Below are 14,752 nucleotides of genomic sequence, written 5' to 3' on the forward strand. Positions count from 1 at the left end.
TAGCCACGTTTTTCTTTGTTTGATAGTTGAGAATTAACTCTTTTAAGCCTCAAACATCAGTGCAGTCTAGTCCCATTAATGACAAAGAAATTTTCTTAGACTAATCTTCCTAATAAAAATGATAAACTCTAGGCAAAAAAGGAAAACAACTGTTGGCAAAGGAACCCAAAGTAGGCATAAAGTGAAGATATAATACTTCAAAGAAGGGAAGCAAACCAGGTGAGTTCTGCACTCACCTACCTACTACCCAGTTTGTAGCAGTGCATGATGGAACAGATTTCAAGAAAAGGCAAGAGTCTTACTGGGCTGAGGGGACAGAATCTGAGAATACCAGAGAGGCGAGATCCCACGAACGAGCCCCAATTCTGTATCAAATCCCCTTAAATCCTTGGCTAACTCCTAAATGGTAGAATGGACAGCTCAAAGAGCCCAGCAGAGAGTATCAGTTAGGAGGTTCGATATCTGAGCAGGGCTGCCTGATGCCAAGAAGAAAGAACAAGGAGTTCAAGTCCTACCAAATTAAAAAGAGATAGCAAACTTTTTCTTAAAGAGCCAGATGGTAAATATTTTAGAAGCAAAACTGAGAACATTACTTAATACTCACTTCACCTTTTAAAAAGTAACCATTTAAAAATGTAAGGCATGTTCTTAGCTCAAGGCTATAAGAACAGGCAGCAGGCCACATTTTGCCCACCGGCCATAGTTAGCTGGGCCCTACTCTAAGAGGAAGGACCATGACCCAGGGCTAAGCTATTCCCTAGAACTAAAGCCAAAATTATAACAGACCCACCATAAAGCCCAAAATTTAACTTCCACAGAATCTAAAAGATTCAAAGGTAATTTGAGGGCTTGTTAGAATGCAATGCAAAGCTCTTCAGAGAAAAATAACATAATCTAGACTCTCCACAACACATCATCCACAATATGAGATTATATGGAGCAGGGGGGCAAGACATGGGGAGATGATGGTCAAAGGATACAAAACCTCAATTCAACGGTAGGAATAAGTTGTTTTTCTTAAAAAATCTATTGCACAGTATGGTAAATACAGAAAATAATAACATACTATACATTTCAAAATTGCTGAGAATAAACTTCACTACAAAAAAATAAGTATTTGAGATGATGGATATGTTCATTAGATTTTTCTGTATTGTATTTGCAAATTAAAACATCAATCTGTACCCTTATAAATATATACAACTAAAATTTATCAATTTGTAATTAAAAAATAAAAATTTATATTGAAAAGATTATATGACATGCAAAGAAACAGGACAATGTTATTCATAATCAACAGATGGAATGGTCAATTCAAAAGAGAATAAAAGAGTCAACAGAATCAAATTCAGAATTAATCTAGCTACTATAACAGCAAACAGCTATTATAAATATGTTAAAGAATTTAAAGGAAAAGATGAATAGAATGGGTAAAGAGAAGGGGAATTTCAGCAGAGAAATGTACACTTTAAATAAGAGCTAAGTGGAAAGACTACAACTAAAAAGTATAATATCTGAAACGTATAGCTCATTTGTTGGTCTTAACAGAAGAGTGGCTCAGTGGAAGAAAAAATTAGCAAAGCTGAGGACAGATCACTGGAAATTGTCCAAATGGAAGTAGGAGAAGAAAAAAATTAAAGAACAAAACACCAGTCTGGCCAACATGGCAAAACCCTCATCTCTACAAAAAAATGCAAAAAATTAGCTGGGTATGGTGAAACATGCCAGTAATCTCAGCTACTCGGGAGGCTGAGGCTGGAGGACTGCTTGAGCCTGGGAGGCAGAGATTGCAGTGAGCTGAGATTGTGCCACTTCACTTCAGCCTGGGCAACAGAGTGAGATCCTGTCTCAAACAAAACAAAACAAAAGCCCCCAGAACATCCAAGACCTGAGAGGAAATATCAAATGGTCGAATACATACAGTTGGTCCTCAGTATCTGCAGTTTCCAAATCCACAGATTCAACCAACCATGAATCAAAAACATTAAAATAAATAAACAACAGTATAATAGTGAAAAATAATAAAAACTTAAAAATACAGTACAACAACTATTTACATAGCATTTATATTGTATTAGGTTTTTTTGTTTCCTTTTTTTTCTTTTGGAGACAGGGTCTCATCCTGTTGCCCAGTCTGCAGTGCAGTGCAGTGCATGATCATAGCTCACTGCAGCCTCAGACTCTTGGGCTTAAGCAATCCTCCACCCCAGCTTCCCAAATAGCTGGGACTACATGTGCGCACCACCGCATCCAGCTAATTTTTAAATTTTTTGTACAGATGGGGTCTTGCTGTGTTGCCAGGACTGGTCTTAAACTCCTGGGCTCAAGCAATCCTCTTGCCTAGACCTCCCTTTTGCTGGGATTACAGGTGTGAGCCACCACGTCCAGCCTATGTTAGGTATTATACGTAATCTAGTGATAGTTTAAAGAATAGAGGAGGATGTGACTAGGCCATATGCAAATACTATGCCATTTCATGAAAGAGACTTGAGCATCTGCAGATTTTGGTGTCATCTGGGGATTCTAGAACCAATCCCCCATAGATATGGAAGGATATAGTTAGACTCCCAGAAAAAGAAAGAGAGATGAGGCAGAAAAAGAAATTGAAGAAATAATGGCCAAAATTTTTCCAAAATTTTAAAAAAGACTTTGGACCACAGATATTAAAAATACGTAGCAATAGAATGTAAATAAACACAAGGAACACAATACCTAAATACATTATTGTCAAACTGCTGAAAACCAAAGATAAAAAGAAAATCTTAAAAGTAGACCAAGAAAAAGAAACATTACATTCAAGAGAATGAAATAAAAAATGACAGTTGGCTTCTCATCCAACATACTGGAAGCCAGAACACAATGGGCCTCTTTAAAACACTGAGAAAAACACAAAAATGATTAACTTATAATTCTGTATCTATCAAAAATATCACTAAAAAATGGAGGTAAAATAAATATTTTCAGACAAAATCTGAAAGCATTTTTCACCTGCAATTCTGAACTTCAAGAAATGCTAAAGGAAACTCTCTAGGTTGAAGGGAAATGATATTAAATGCAAACCTGGATAAATAATGAGCAGTAAACTCCAGAAAAGATAAATACGAAACACTATTCTTTCCTTAATTTCTTTAAAAGTCACTAAAGTGTTTAAGCAGAAGTAGTAACATATAGTGGAATTTACATTATATGTAATGGTAAAATATAAGAAGGCAATAGTAGGAAAAATGGGAATGGGAAAATGAAATTATACTATTGTAAGCATCTTACAGTATACATAAAGTGGTATAATATTAATTTGTAATTTATCATGTTAATTTATATATAGTGTAATCGCTAGATGAAATTAAATAAATAGATTAAAAAGCCAACAAAAGAGCTAAAAATGGGACACTAAAAATTTATTAATCCAAAAGAAGGCAGGAAAGGAAGAAGAAAATAACAAAGAATAGAGGAGAAATAGAAAACAAATAGCAAGATGAGAGATTCAAACCCAGCCATATCAATTATATTAATGTAAATAACTAAACATTATAATAAAAAGGAAGAGACTGTCAAACTTTCTGTCATCTGACAGAAAACAGAAGAGCAGAGAAAATCAACACAGGCAAAGTCGTTTTCTTGAAAAGTTTAATAAACTTGATAAACCCCAGCAATGAAAAAGAAAGCTAAAAAAAGACAAATTATCAATATCAGAAATGAAAAAGGAAACATAAGTTTATATTCTACAGACACTAAACAGATAATAAGGTGAGATTTTAAACAACTTTATGCCAACAAATTTGACACCTCAGATAAATGAACAAATTCCTTAAAAACCATAATTTTTCAAAATATACAAGATCCAACTTCATACTGAGACACACATGTATAAGAAAGCTTATATGGCTACATTAATACCAGACAAGGTAGATTTCAAGGCAAGGAATATTAGCAGAGATAAAGACAAGCATTTCTGGTGTGGTGGCTCATGCCTGTAATCCCAGCACTTTGGGAGGCCAAGGTGGGAGGATCTCTTGAGCCCAGAAGTTCGAGACCAGCCTGGGCAACATACGGAGACACCATCTCTACAAAATGAAAAATAAAAAAAAAGAACACATAGCCAGGTGTGGCCAGGTGTGCCTGTGGTCGCAACTACTCAGGAGGTTGAGCCAGGAGGATCACGTGGGCCCAGGAGGTCAAGGCTGCAGTGAGCTGTGACTGTGCTCCTACCCTTCAGTCTGAGTGACAGAGCAAAACTCTGTCTCAAAAAAAAGGCAAGCATTTCACGCCAGGAGGCAATAACAATCCTAAATGTGTATGTACCTAATAATATAGCTTCCAGAAGATACATGAAGCAAAAACTGTCAAAACTTTTTTTTAAAAAAATGAGACAAATCCACAATTATAGTTGGGAGATTTAAAAACTCCTCAGTAATTAACAGAAAAGGCAAAAAAATAATAAGAAGAAGAATAGAGAAGAAACAACACAATCAATTTGACCTAGTTGTCACTTGTGAAATGCTACATCCAATAACTGCAGAAAACAACTTCTTTAGTGAACACAGAACATTGAGCAGGATAGACAACACTCTGAACCGTAAAACAAGTCCTAAGAAATTCAAAAGAACTGAACTCATATAGAGTATGTTCTCAAAGTACAATGAAATTAATTAGAAATCAATTTACTGACGTAACAAAAAGATAACTAGAAACCCCCTAAATATTTGGAAATTGACCAACACACCTCCAAAGAACTCAAGAGCCAAAGAAAAAAATAAGAGAAATTAGAAAATATTTCAAACTGAATGAAAATGAAAGCTTGTTGAATATAACTGACTATATTCAACAATATAACTATAATCAACAATATAATCTGTTGAATATAACTAGTGCTTGGAAGAAAATTTATAGCTTTAAAAGTATTAGAAGGTTTAAAAAAAAAACTGAGTTACCAACCCAAGTAGCTAGAAAAAGATGATCAAATTAAGTCCCAAGAAGAAGAAAATACTTTAAAATAAGAACAGATATCAATGAAATAGAAAATAGAAAAGCAATAGAGAAAATCAATAGCATTGCATCAAATTATATCTAAGGCAAAAGCTGGTTTCTTGAAAAGGAAAAAATTAACTTGATGGCCAGGCGGATCACTTGAGTCCAGGAGTTTGAGACCAGCCTGGGTGACATGGCAAAACCCTGTCTCTACAAAAATTAGCTAGGTGCAGTGTCACATGCCTGTAGTCCCAGCTACTCAGGAGGCTGAGGCAGGAGAATCACTGGAGCCTGGGAGGTGGAGGTTGCAGTGAGCTGAGGTCGTGCCGCTGCACTCCAGCCTGGGCAACAGAGTGGACCTCAACTCAAAAAAAAAAAAAAAAAAAAAACAAACCAAAAAAAAACTTGATAACCCCCAAGCAACACTGATGAAAAAAGGTGAGAAAATAAAAATTATTAATATCAGAAATGAAAATGGAACATAGCTTCAGGTTCTACAGACACTAAAAGGATAATGAGATATTTTGAACAAGTTTATACCAATAAATTTGATACCACAGACAAAAAAGCAAATTCCCTTACTAGAATTTTGTGTAAAAAATCAAGTGAAATCTGGGTGAATACCTGAAGACATTTCTCTAAGTAAAATGATAAGCTTTAGGGTATGAACTCTGACATTTTTTAGGAGTCACTCCCCACTATTTTTGCTTACTTCTTGTTTCTATGATAAATAACTCAGTAAGTAATACTTAATAAGTAACTTAGTAGGATTCTAGCCATTATACAAATACGGTGATTTTATTTTCACCTATTTTAAATATCCTTCTGCAAAGGAATTCATGTTGTTGGGATCATAATGAAATTTCTTGGGACGAGGACTTCCCAAAACGATGCCATGTATTACCTTCCGCAGTGGTCCATGCTGTTTTCTGTACTTCTTGTTCCAAGATATTCCTATCTTTTTCAAAAGTTTCTGGCCCAGCTGATCAACAGGAATTAGATTATTCTCCTCCTTATGAGAGAAACACAGTCACTCAAGAAAATCTGATGAGAAATAATTGCATACTTACAAATTCAAAGAGACCAACAGGATTATACCTAATTACATATGCCTAGAACAGCAAACACGTAAGTTGATTCCATCATAATTATTTTATTATAAAAAGTTTTTTAAAAACTGGTTAAGCCTCAGTTGAGAAAACTTGGATTTTTGCCATTTTCCATGTGCCACAGTTTAACCATTTGAAGAGCAATATCAAAAGTAGCTCAAGGTTTCATAAATTCCCAACATTAAAAAGGAATTTTCCATTTAAATGTGTAAATTACTGATATTAAACAAGAATTTTGGAAGAAATACGTAAGTGCAAAAACAAAGATGATTAATGTCTTATCTAAATGTTTTGAAGTATAAACAAGTTCTAAAAGGGGGTGAGATGTAGCGGTGACAGACTGAATTGTATCTCCCCAAAATTCACATGTTGAATTCTTAACCTACAATATTTCAGAATGTGACCACATTTGGAGATTAGACCTTTAAAAAGGTGAATAAGGTAAAACGAGGCTGTTTTCCATTTTAGAGTAGGCCCTAAGTAAATCTGATTGGCATTATCATAAGAAGACGAAGTTTGGACAAAGTGACACCAGGGAAGCACACGCACAGAAGAAACACCATGTGAGGACACAGGAAGAAGACAGCCATCTGCAAGCCAAGGAGAGAGGCCTCAGAAGAAACCAAAACTGCTAACACCTTAATCTTGGACTTCCAGCCTTCAAAACTGTCAGAAAATACATTTCTCTCATGTAAGCCATGCAGTCTGTGGCACTTTGTCATGGCAGCCCTAGTAAATTCATACAATAGTCATAGATCAATATAATTAAAGTACTCGACCCAGGTCCCTAGCAGGAATTATAACAAATCATTTATTAAGGATGAATGAATAAATGAAAGAAGACCTCACATCTTTAAAACAGCATATTAAACAAACTTTAAAAGTCATCTACTTGAGATATTATCAGTGAGTGCCAGGAATGAAAAAGGGGACACACTTTCAGGTCACATAGACATTAAAAGGATAATATGGAAATGCAATAAATTGCAAAACAGCATTTAGTAAAGCTCAATTTGGTTTAAAATGACAATAATAGCCAAAAAAGTCATAACCCAATTCCAATATACATATATAAACATAAAGAAAACAGAATGCAAAGAATATATATCAAAGTGTTAACAATAACTGTCAGTATCTGGCTTACTTATACTTTTTATCTTTTTTATATATTTTGTTTTTTTCTTGAATTTTCTACCATGAATATGTATTTCATTCATAACCAGAAAATCCCCACAAAAATCATTAAAATATAGATACAGAGAATGTCCTTAAGGAAAGACTATGAATGGTAATAATATCACATCTAGCAACTAAACCACATATATTCTTACATATATACACACATGCACACATACACACAATACATACCATACATACAAATACATACACACACATACTATACCTCTAATAAGATTGCTTTTAGAATAATCAGTGGATGATCAATCTCTTCTTCACTCTGGAGATCTTTCAGATTCACATCTGGTTTACTTTTTTCCTCCTAGGAAGGAAAACAGTATGAGTTTCTATCACTAACCCCTTAAAAAGTAACAAAATAGGAATGTTGGCCAGGCACAGTAGCTCACACCTGTAATCCCAGCAATTTGGGAGGCCGAGGCAGAGGGACTGCTTGAGCCAGGAGTTCAAGACCAGCCTGGGCAACATAGAGAGACCAGGACACTCTACAAAAAGATAAAAAAAATTAGCCAGGAGGTTGAGGCAGGAGGACTGCTTGAGCCCAGAAGGTCAAGGCTGCAGTAGGCCGTGATTGCGCCACTGCACTTCAGCATGGATGACACAGAGCAAGACGTTGTCAAAAAAAAAGTTTCAAGATGATGAAATGGTGGTAAAAACATCACAATAATCTGCATATGCTTGGAATGAGGCAGACCTGGCTTTGAATTCCAGCTCCTGGTTGAGCAATCCTGGACAATTTACTTCATCTCTCTGGCTTTAGTTGTAAATTGGGAATATGAAACAAGTAAAGCTTCTAGCACAATACACACAGTGGGTTCCAATATTTTCCAGCTTAGCACTACTTTAGCTACATTTTACATAATTTGATATGTTGAGTTTTCATTCAAATTCAGTTCAAAGTATTTTCTGGTCTTCATCCCGTATGGTCTCATTCACTTGTGTTGACCTAAGGAAATTCTACTCATCTTTGCAGGCCAGGCTCAGCTTAAATACTCCTTTCTATTTCCTGATCATCCAAGTTTTCACCCCATTTTATGAAGGTATTGGGGAACATGTCAAAATTCCCCGGTAAGTTATTTTCATTGCCTTTTATTTCCATACATGCCATCTTGTAGAAGTATTTTAAATGGACTTAAAACCAGAAATACAGATAGTCCTAAACAATGCAAGCCAAAAATAAATAATCAATAAGTGATGGAAAAATATGGCAGGCCAGATACAACCATCCTGCTACAAAATTACTAAAAATGCTAGATAAAGTAAAACCAAAACAAATAAAAACATCTTAAACACACCATGAGCTTGCAAGAACATCAAGGAAAACTCTTCTGAGGTCAAAAAGTGAAATGGGAATGTGGGGAAGAAATCCAAAGATGAGGCCTCCAGATGTGCAACTGCTATGGCCAGAGTAGTTAGGTTCCCCCAAAATTCATACGTTGAAACCTAATCACCAATGCAATAGCATTAAGAGGTGGGGTCTTCAGGAGATAATTAGGTCACAAAAGATAAGCCCTCATGAATGGGAGTAGTGCCTTTATAAAAAAGGCCTGAAGGAGTTTTGTGTGTCCTTTCTGCCATGTGAGGACACAGCAAGAAAGTGTCATCTATGAAGCAGAGCAAGTCCTCACAGACACAAAATCTGCTGGTGCCTTAATCTTGACTTCCCAGCCTCCAGAACCGTGAGCAATACATTTCTGTTGTTTACAAATTACCCAGCCTAAGTGTTGTGATAGAGCAGCCTGAACCTGAATGGACTAAGACACCGATCTTGCTGACACTGAACTTCCATTTTGATGCCCATACAGGACAGAGTTGGGGAGAGAAAGCCTAGGCCTACCCAAAGGAGGGAGTGGAGGGACTGGTCTTTCAAACAACAATCAATTCTCCAATTCTCTGACATCAACTAGGTGTCACACAATTGTATTCAATTCTGACACTATCAGGTGATAGCACGGACTCCGTAAGTTGAGGACTCAGTCCCGTAAGACTGTCCCCTACTTCAAACACCAACCACATACGGAGTCCCTAGGGTACTCACACTTCTGCCTGGCTGATTACAAATTCTAGGGTTCCCATCACCCCAACTCAGGTTCATAATTTTCTGGAACAACAGTAAGAACTCAGGAACTTATACTACACTTTATTACAAAGGATATAAATGAATAGCCAGATGGAGACAGACATAGGGCAAGGTCCAGAAGGGCCCAGAGTTCAGGAAACTCTGTTTCCGTGGAGTCGAGGTGGCCACCCTCCCAGCATGAAAATGTGTTCACCAACCCAGAAATGCCCCAAACCTAATTTTTCAAGAGGTTTCACTGAAGTTTCATTACAGAGGCATGACCGATTAAATAAATCACTCGTCACTGGTGACTGAACTCAATTTCCTGTCTCTCTCCCCTCCCCAAGGTCAGGGAAGCAGGGCTGAAAGTTTCAACCCTCTAATAATGGGACTGGCTTCTCTGGCAACCAGCCTCCATCCTGAGGCATCTAAGAGTGACTTCATTAACATCAACTCAGGTTTGGTGGAAAGGGGCCCATTATGAATAACAAAGGACACTCCTATCACTCAGGAAGTTCCAAGGAGCTCTGTGCTAGGAACGGGAACTGGAAAGGATGACCAAATATATACTTCTTAATATATCACAATGACAAAATCCGGCAAAAAGTTGGAATCCCTAAATGGCTATACCTTCAATATAACCACGACCTAGAAAAAAAATCCACCTTACAATAAAGGACAATGAGGAACTGGCTTGCCTTGACCTTGATACTGGATGAAGGGGGAAAAATGTCCTTTAATAATCACAAGTAGGTCCTCATGGGGGTTTGTGTCCCAAATTCATACTAGCTGTATTGCTCTAAAACCATCAAATTGATGTTGTTAAGGGCTGGTAGCGATCCCAGGCTTGTGTTAGAGACAAACACAAATCTTTCGTGGAAGAAGGCACTTTTAATTCAGTCCTCAAATTACTCCCGTAAATCAAGTTCTTAAAAAGCAAACAAACAGGCAAAGCAAGAAGCCTACAGTCCACAATACCAAAATCACAAGGAAATACCATCAGCAACATCAGAAGATATCCAAGTCAGACCTACAAAGTCTTCAGATGCTGCAATTATCAGAAAGAAAATAATAAAATAAGTATGTTTAAGGTGCTTGAAGAAATTTATGACAATGGAATAAGAGATTTAAAAATGACAGGAGGGAAGAGGCAAACCGGCATTGTAGAGATGATGCTTGAGCCTATGAGCCCAACATATGACAAGTTGATCCAGATGACATAGAGGCTTGGCCCAGTCCTCCTCCACTCTGCCAGTGTCTGACCCTGGCCATGTTGGGACAGGCTGGTCCAGTCATAGAGCTGCCAATTGGGTGCTGCCATGGAGCCTTCTTTGCCCCACTTCCTCAAATGTGCAAGATGATGTTCCAAATGATGCCAACCATCTGTGAAGCCAAAGTCCCCCCAGGAAGCTGGTGGCATGGATCAGGCTCCTCTTTATAGCCAGATCTACATTCACATTTTGCAGTTAGTGGCCTCCATGCTAGAAGAAAGGGATCATCTTCCAGGCACACTAAGAGAGACTAAAATGTTGGCTTTAACCCAGAGAAAATTACACGAGATTGGTCCTGAAAACTACTCCTTACAGGCAGTACCTACTAAAGAACTCCATGTATGCAGGGCACAGCTCCTTCAAAGGGAAGAAGTAATTGCTGAACTGTAAGTGGAAAGAACACTACCTGGCTACGATTAGAATATTTGGGACCCTTTGTCTGTGGGCACAGGGGATCTGTCAGGATAATGGTAGTAAAGAGACAAGCACAGTGTCCACCAGATATATCTACTGCAGGTGAAATTCTTAAAGCACAAAATCATTATCTGAACACCATGAAGTTCTGGATGAAAAGCTAGTGATTCTTAAACAACAGAACAATAAGAAAAAAAAATAACAAATGGGATGCTTGATAGCCATTAACAAGAAAACACACCAAGCACAATATTCTATTGTTCTCTAAGTCCTGAGGAAGACCTTGCTAAGGTGTTAGAGCTTCAAAAATGGACAGGCAGTGCAGAGACTGAAGCCACATGAAGGAATGCCTGCCTGCCCTTTGAGTCATGTCACAGAACTGGGAAGAGATCCTGATGCTGCTAGAAAGAAGCTGATCAATTCTGAAGAAATGAGCACAAAACTGCAAAAGAGATGTCCAGGAAACCACAACCCAAAAGAAATTCAAGGAAGAGAGAATCACTACTCTCAAAACATGCTGCCTCACCAGAGTGTGAAGCTGCCTTTGTACATGACCTCAGTGATAAACCTGAAGATGAAATTGCAAACAGATATTTTATGCATCAAAAAACTGAGGATAAATATTGCCAGCTAGAAAAATACCTCAAATCTTCAAACTGGCTGAGCAAAAACTGTAGCAGGCATCAAGGAATGTAGGGGCACACTCCCTGAGGTGGAACCTGGGCTGGCACAGAGGCTGGGAGCACTTCCTAAGACTGAAGACAGACACGGCAATATTGAAAAAGGTCACAAAAGGTGGAGGCACAACTGGAAGAAAAGAGCCACGAACTGCAATGGGAATGGGCAAGGCAAAAAAAATGAACACCATAATAAACACTTACCAGACATGGACAAGCTTCGATCAGAATCTAATGAAAGGCTTCATCTTAAAGAGAGAGCAAAATAAAGCCTATTTGATAAGATAAGGGGAGTTTAAGGCGGAGTGAGACGGCCACTTTCTTAAGGATTCTCTACTGTGGGAAACTAAAAATACAAGAAGGTAGTTCGAGGGAAGGTATAATAACACGATAGGGATTGGCTCAAATTAAACATGGTAACATTAAGGGCCGAAACACAGTAGATGAGGACAACAAGTGTTTAACTTCATCTAATTGGGAAGGTGCCCGGCAAGCTGGTATCTTGGCAAATGTGACACAAGCATTTGAGAGCAATGCTTGTACAGCTTTCCCAAGCCAGAATGGGAGTTCCATTCACTGCAGTAAGCAAAAGAAATGGAAGGCAAAGGATTTGGACAGGTAAAACAAAACTGTCTTTTTCCATAGACGACTTCAACATGAGTGTTTAGCAAGATTATTGGTTGTTAGTGTATAAATTGTTTAATATTTTATATATTTTAGTATATAAAATCAACATACTAAAGAAAGTTGCATTTCAATACACCAGCCACAAACACTCCAGAAAACACAAAATTTAGGCATAGATCATCTCCCTGGTAAACATGTTCCTGGTAGAACACAGTTTGACTTTTTTCATATCCAAACTTTACAGAACATATATCTCTCAATACGTTCCAAATACGACTGATAGAATGTCAGAAATACAGATGGACACTTTGAAAAGCTGACTGCGCATCTTGGATACTGCTGGCACCATGAGATGCCATATTACAAGTAAATGTGGAGCAAGTATTCGTCAACAACAGCATTAACTTTCTGATAACAGGAAGCTATGCTTTAAGCATTTTACATCCTAACATTACGGTTTGTGACTTACTTATAGACGTTTTACTGTGTCTGGGGTTGATGTGTAATAGATTATAATTTCCCTGGAACTAGACACCGGTTAGCACTTTCCCTCAGAACATCTGCAAACTCTTTTTTTTTATAGAAATATTATAAAACTTTTTAATAAGACATTAAAGGGACTTTAGAAAATGAAAATGTATATCTTGTGCACATATGAAGACAGGAAATCCCACTGAGTATGTGTGTGTATATGTGTATGTGCACACACGTGTGCATCTGTGAGATTACTGACAAGGTGATTCTAGAAATGTACACAAGCATAAAAAATGAAGACAGGTCCCACACTCCTGAAGAATGACAGCATGTAGGGAGACTTGTCCTACCAGAGATCAAGACTTATTACAAAGCTATGGAAATTGACAATGTGGTATTTGCCCAGGAATAGAAAAAAATGAATGGAATAGAATAGAGAGCTGAAAAACAGACTCACACAAAAATGAAGAGTAGACATAACAGAACTGGCATAGTAGATTGGTAGAGAAAAATTGATTACTCAATAAATAGAAATAGGTAATTTTTTCAAGTGGAAAAAAATCCTTCTTATACCTCTCATAGGAAACCATTCTAGGAAGATCAAAGTTTTAAATGTAATTCAATCAGTGGTTATTGAGCACTGTTTCAAAGAGCAACCATGAAAGACATGACTACGTATAATAAACAGGACAAAATTCACCCTGGTTTTAAATCCTATTGTGAAAGCTATAGACACGGGATTTATTGTTTTTATCACATGTTCACCTGCCATCTGCAGGATACAAAATTAATATTGTGTGTTATCTAAACCAATGCTCATTTTATTTTTCAGAAAAAATTCAATAATTGTCAGCTATAGGAATTGTGCTGTCTCTTTATGATAATGGAGTAACTGTATAGCTAACGAATGGTTCCAGATTACAGGAGAGTTAGCTAACTAAATACCATGCTTGACACTGGATTTGACACTAGAGTGGGGGAAAAATTGCCATGAAGGATGTGAACTGGAAAACTGGTGGAATCTGAACATAACTATTAGACAACAGTATTATATCAATGTTAGAAGTTCCTTATTTTAATCAATGCTCATGTAAGATAACATCCTTGGTTTTAGAAGATAAACACTCAAGTATTCAGTGGTAAAGGGACCTGGTGTCTTCAACTTAATTTCAAACGGTTCGCACTAATAATGATAACGTTAATAATGTGTGTCTGTGTATGCACATGCACAAATGTGGCAAAATGTTAACAATTAGAGAATCTAGGTAAAGGGTATACAGGAGGTGTTTTTACTATTCTGGTAATTTTTCTGTATGTGTGAAATTATTTAGAAATAAAAATTTAAAACTTGTATCTGTATTAACTTTCAGTGCCTATCAAAGTTTTCTATAGAGTGGATATATAATAAATGGTAAACAAAATATCCTCAACAAAATAATAGGAATAGAAAAGAAATTGCAAAGATATTTCTAAACGAATTTCTATACGTACTTGAAACTGCCAGTTTCCCAAATGATCAACATCTTTAATATATACATGGTAATGGCCTCCGTAGCAGCCACCTTTGTGTATAATAACTGAGAAGAGGTCATATATATATTCTAAGTCATCCAATTCACTCTAAAAGAAAAAAGAACAAAAATATTGATACAGTTTTCATAAAATGCTGATAATAATCAAAAGAAAAAATAATTTCAACTACTGAAATTAATAAGAAACTTCACTGTTTGTTATTTAAGAGTAAAGATGAATTCAAGTAATTGGCTTTAAATTTAAAAGTTTTAAATTAATTGATCTAATGGGCAGTCACACTACACCAATCAAATTCTGCCTCTTAGTTGACCATGAACACATGTACCTGAAAAATACGTTACTTTTATGTACTTTGGCTAAGATCATGTAAGCCAATAAAACAATGAAATATGTTACCCTATCAGTGAGTCTGTTGTAGAAATTTTT

General features: G+C 36.8%; 1 protein-coding gene across 34 annotated transcripts in view; it reads right to left on the bottom strand.

Moving 5' to 3' along the window:
• The window catches only part of USP40 (ubiquitin specific peptidase 40), a 91,540-nt gene that overhangs the window by 59,160 nt on the left and 17,628 nt on the right, over window positions 1–14,752 (bottom strand). For 24 of the 34 annotated variants that reach the window (XR_010149936.1, XR_010149932.1, XR_010149935.1 and 21 more), the window contains 3 exons: window positions 14,285–14,413; window positions 7,480–7,575; window positions 5,873–5,980 (listed from right to left, as the gene is read on the bottom strand). Coding sequence is in view for 22 of the 34 variants with exons in the window: in XM_054679561.2 (XP_054535536.1) it covers window positions 5,873–5,980; window positions 7,480–7,575; window positions 14,285–14,413 (333 nt within the window). In the remaining 12 variants the exon portion in view is untranslated. Of the gene's footprint in view, window positions 1–5,872; window positions 5,981–7,479; window positions 7,576–7,662; window positions 7,757–14,284; window positions 14,414–14,752 lie in introns of those variants that run through there. The other 10 variants (XM_054679560.2, XM_063790886.1, XM_063790890.1 and 7 more) reach the window with 5 other exon arrangements.

The sequence above is a fragment of the Pan troglodytes genome, chromosome 13 (genome assembly GCF_028858775.2).
Source record: "Pan troglodytes isolate AG18354 chromosome 13, NHGRI_mPanTro3-v2.0_pri, whole genome shotgun sequence".
In the NCBI taxonomy this organism is placed as follows: Eukaryota; Metazoa; Chordata; class Mammalia; order Primates; family Hominidae; genus Pan; species Pan troglodytes.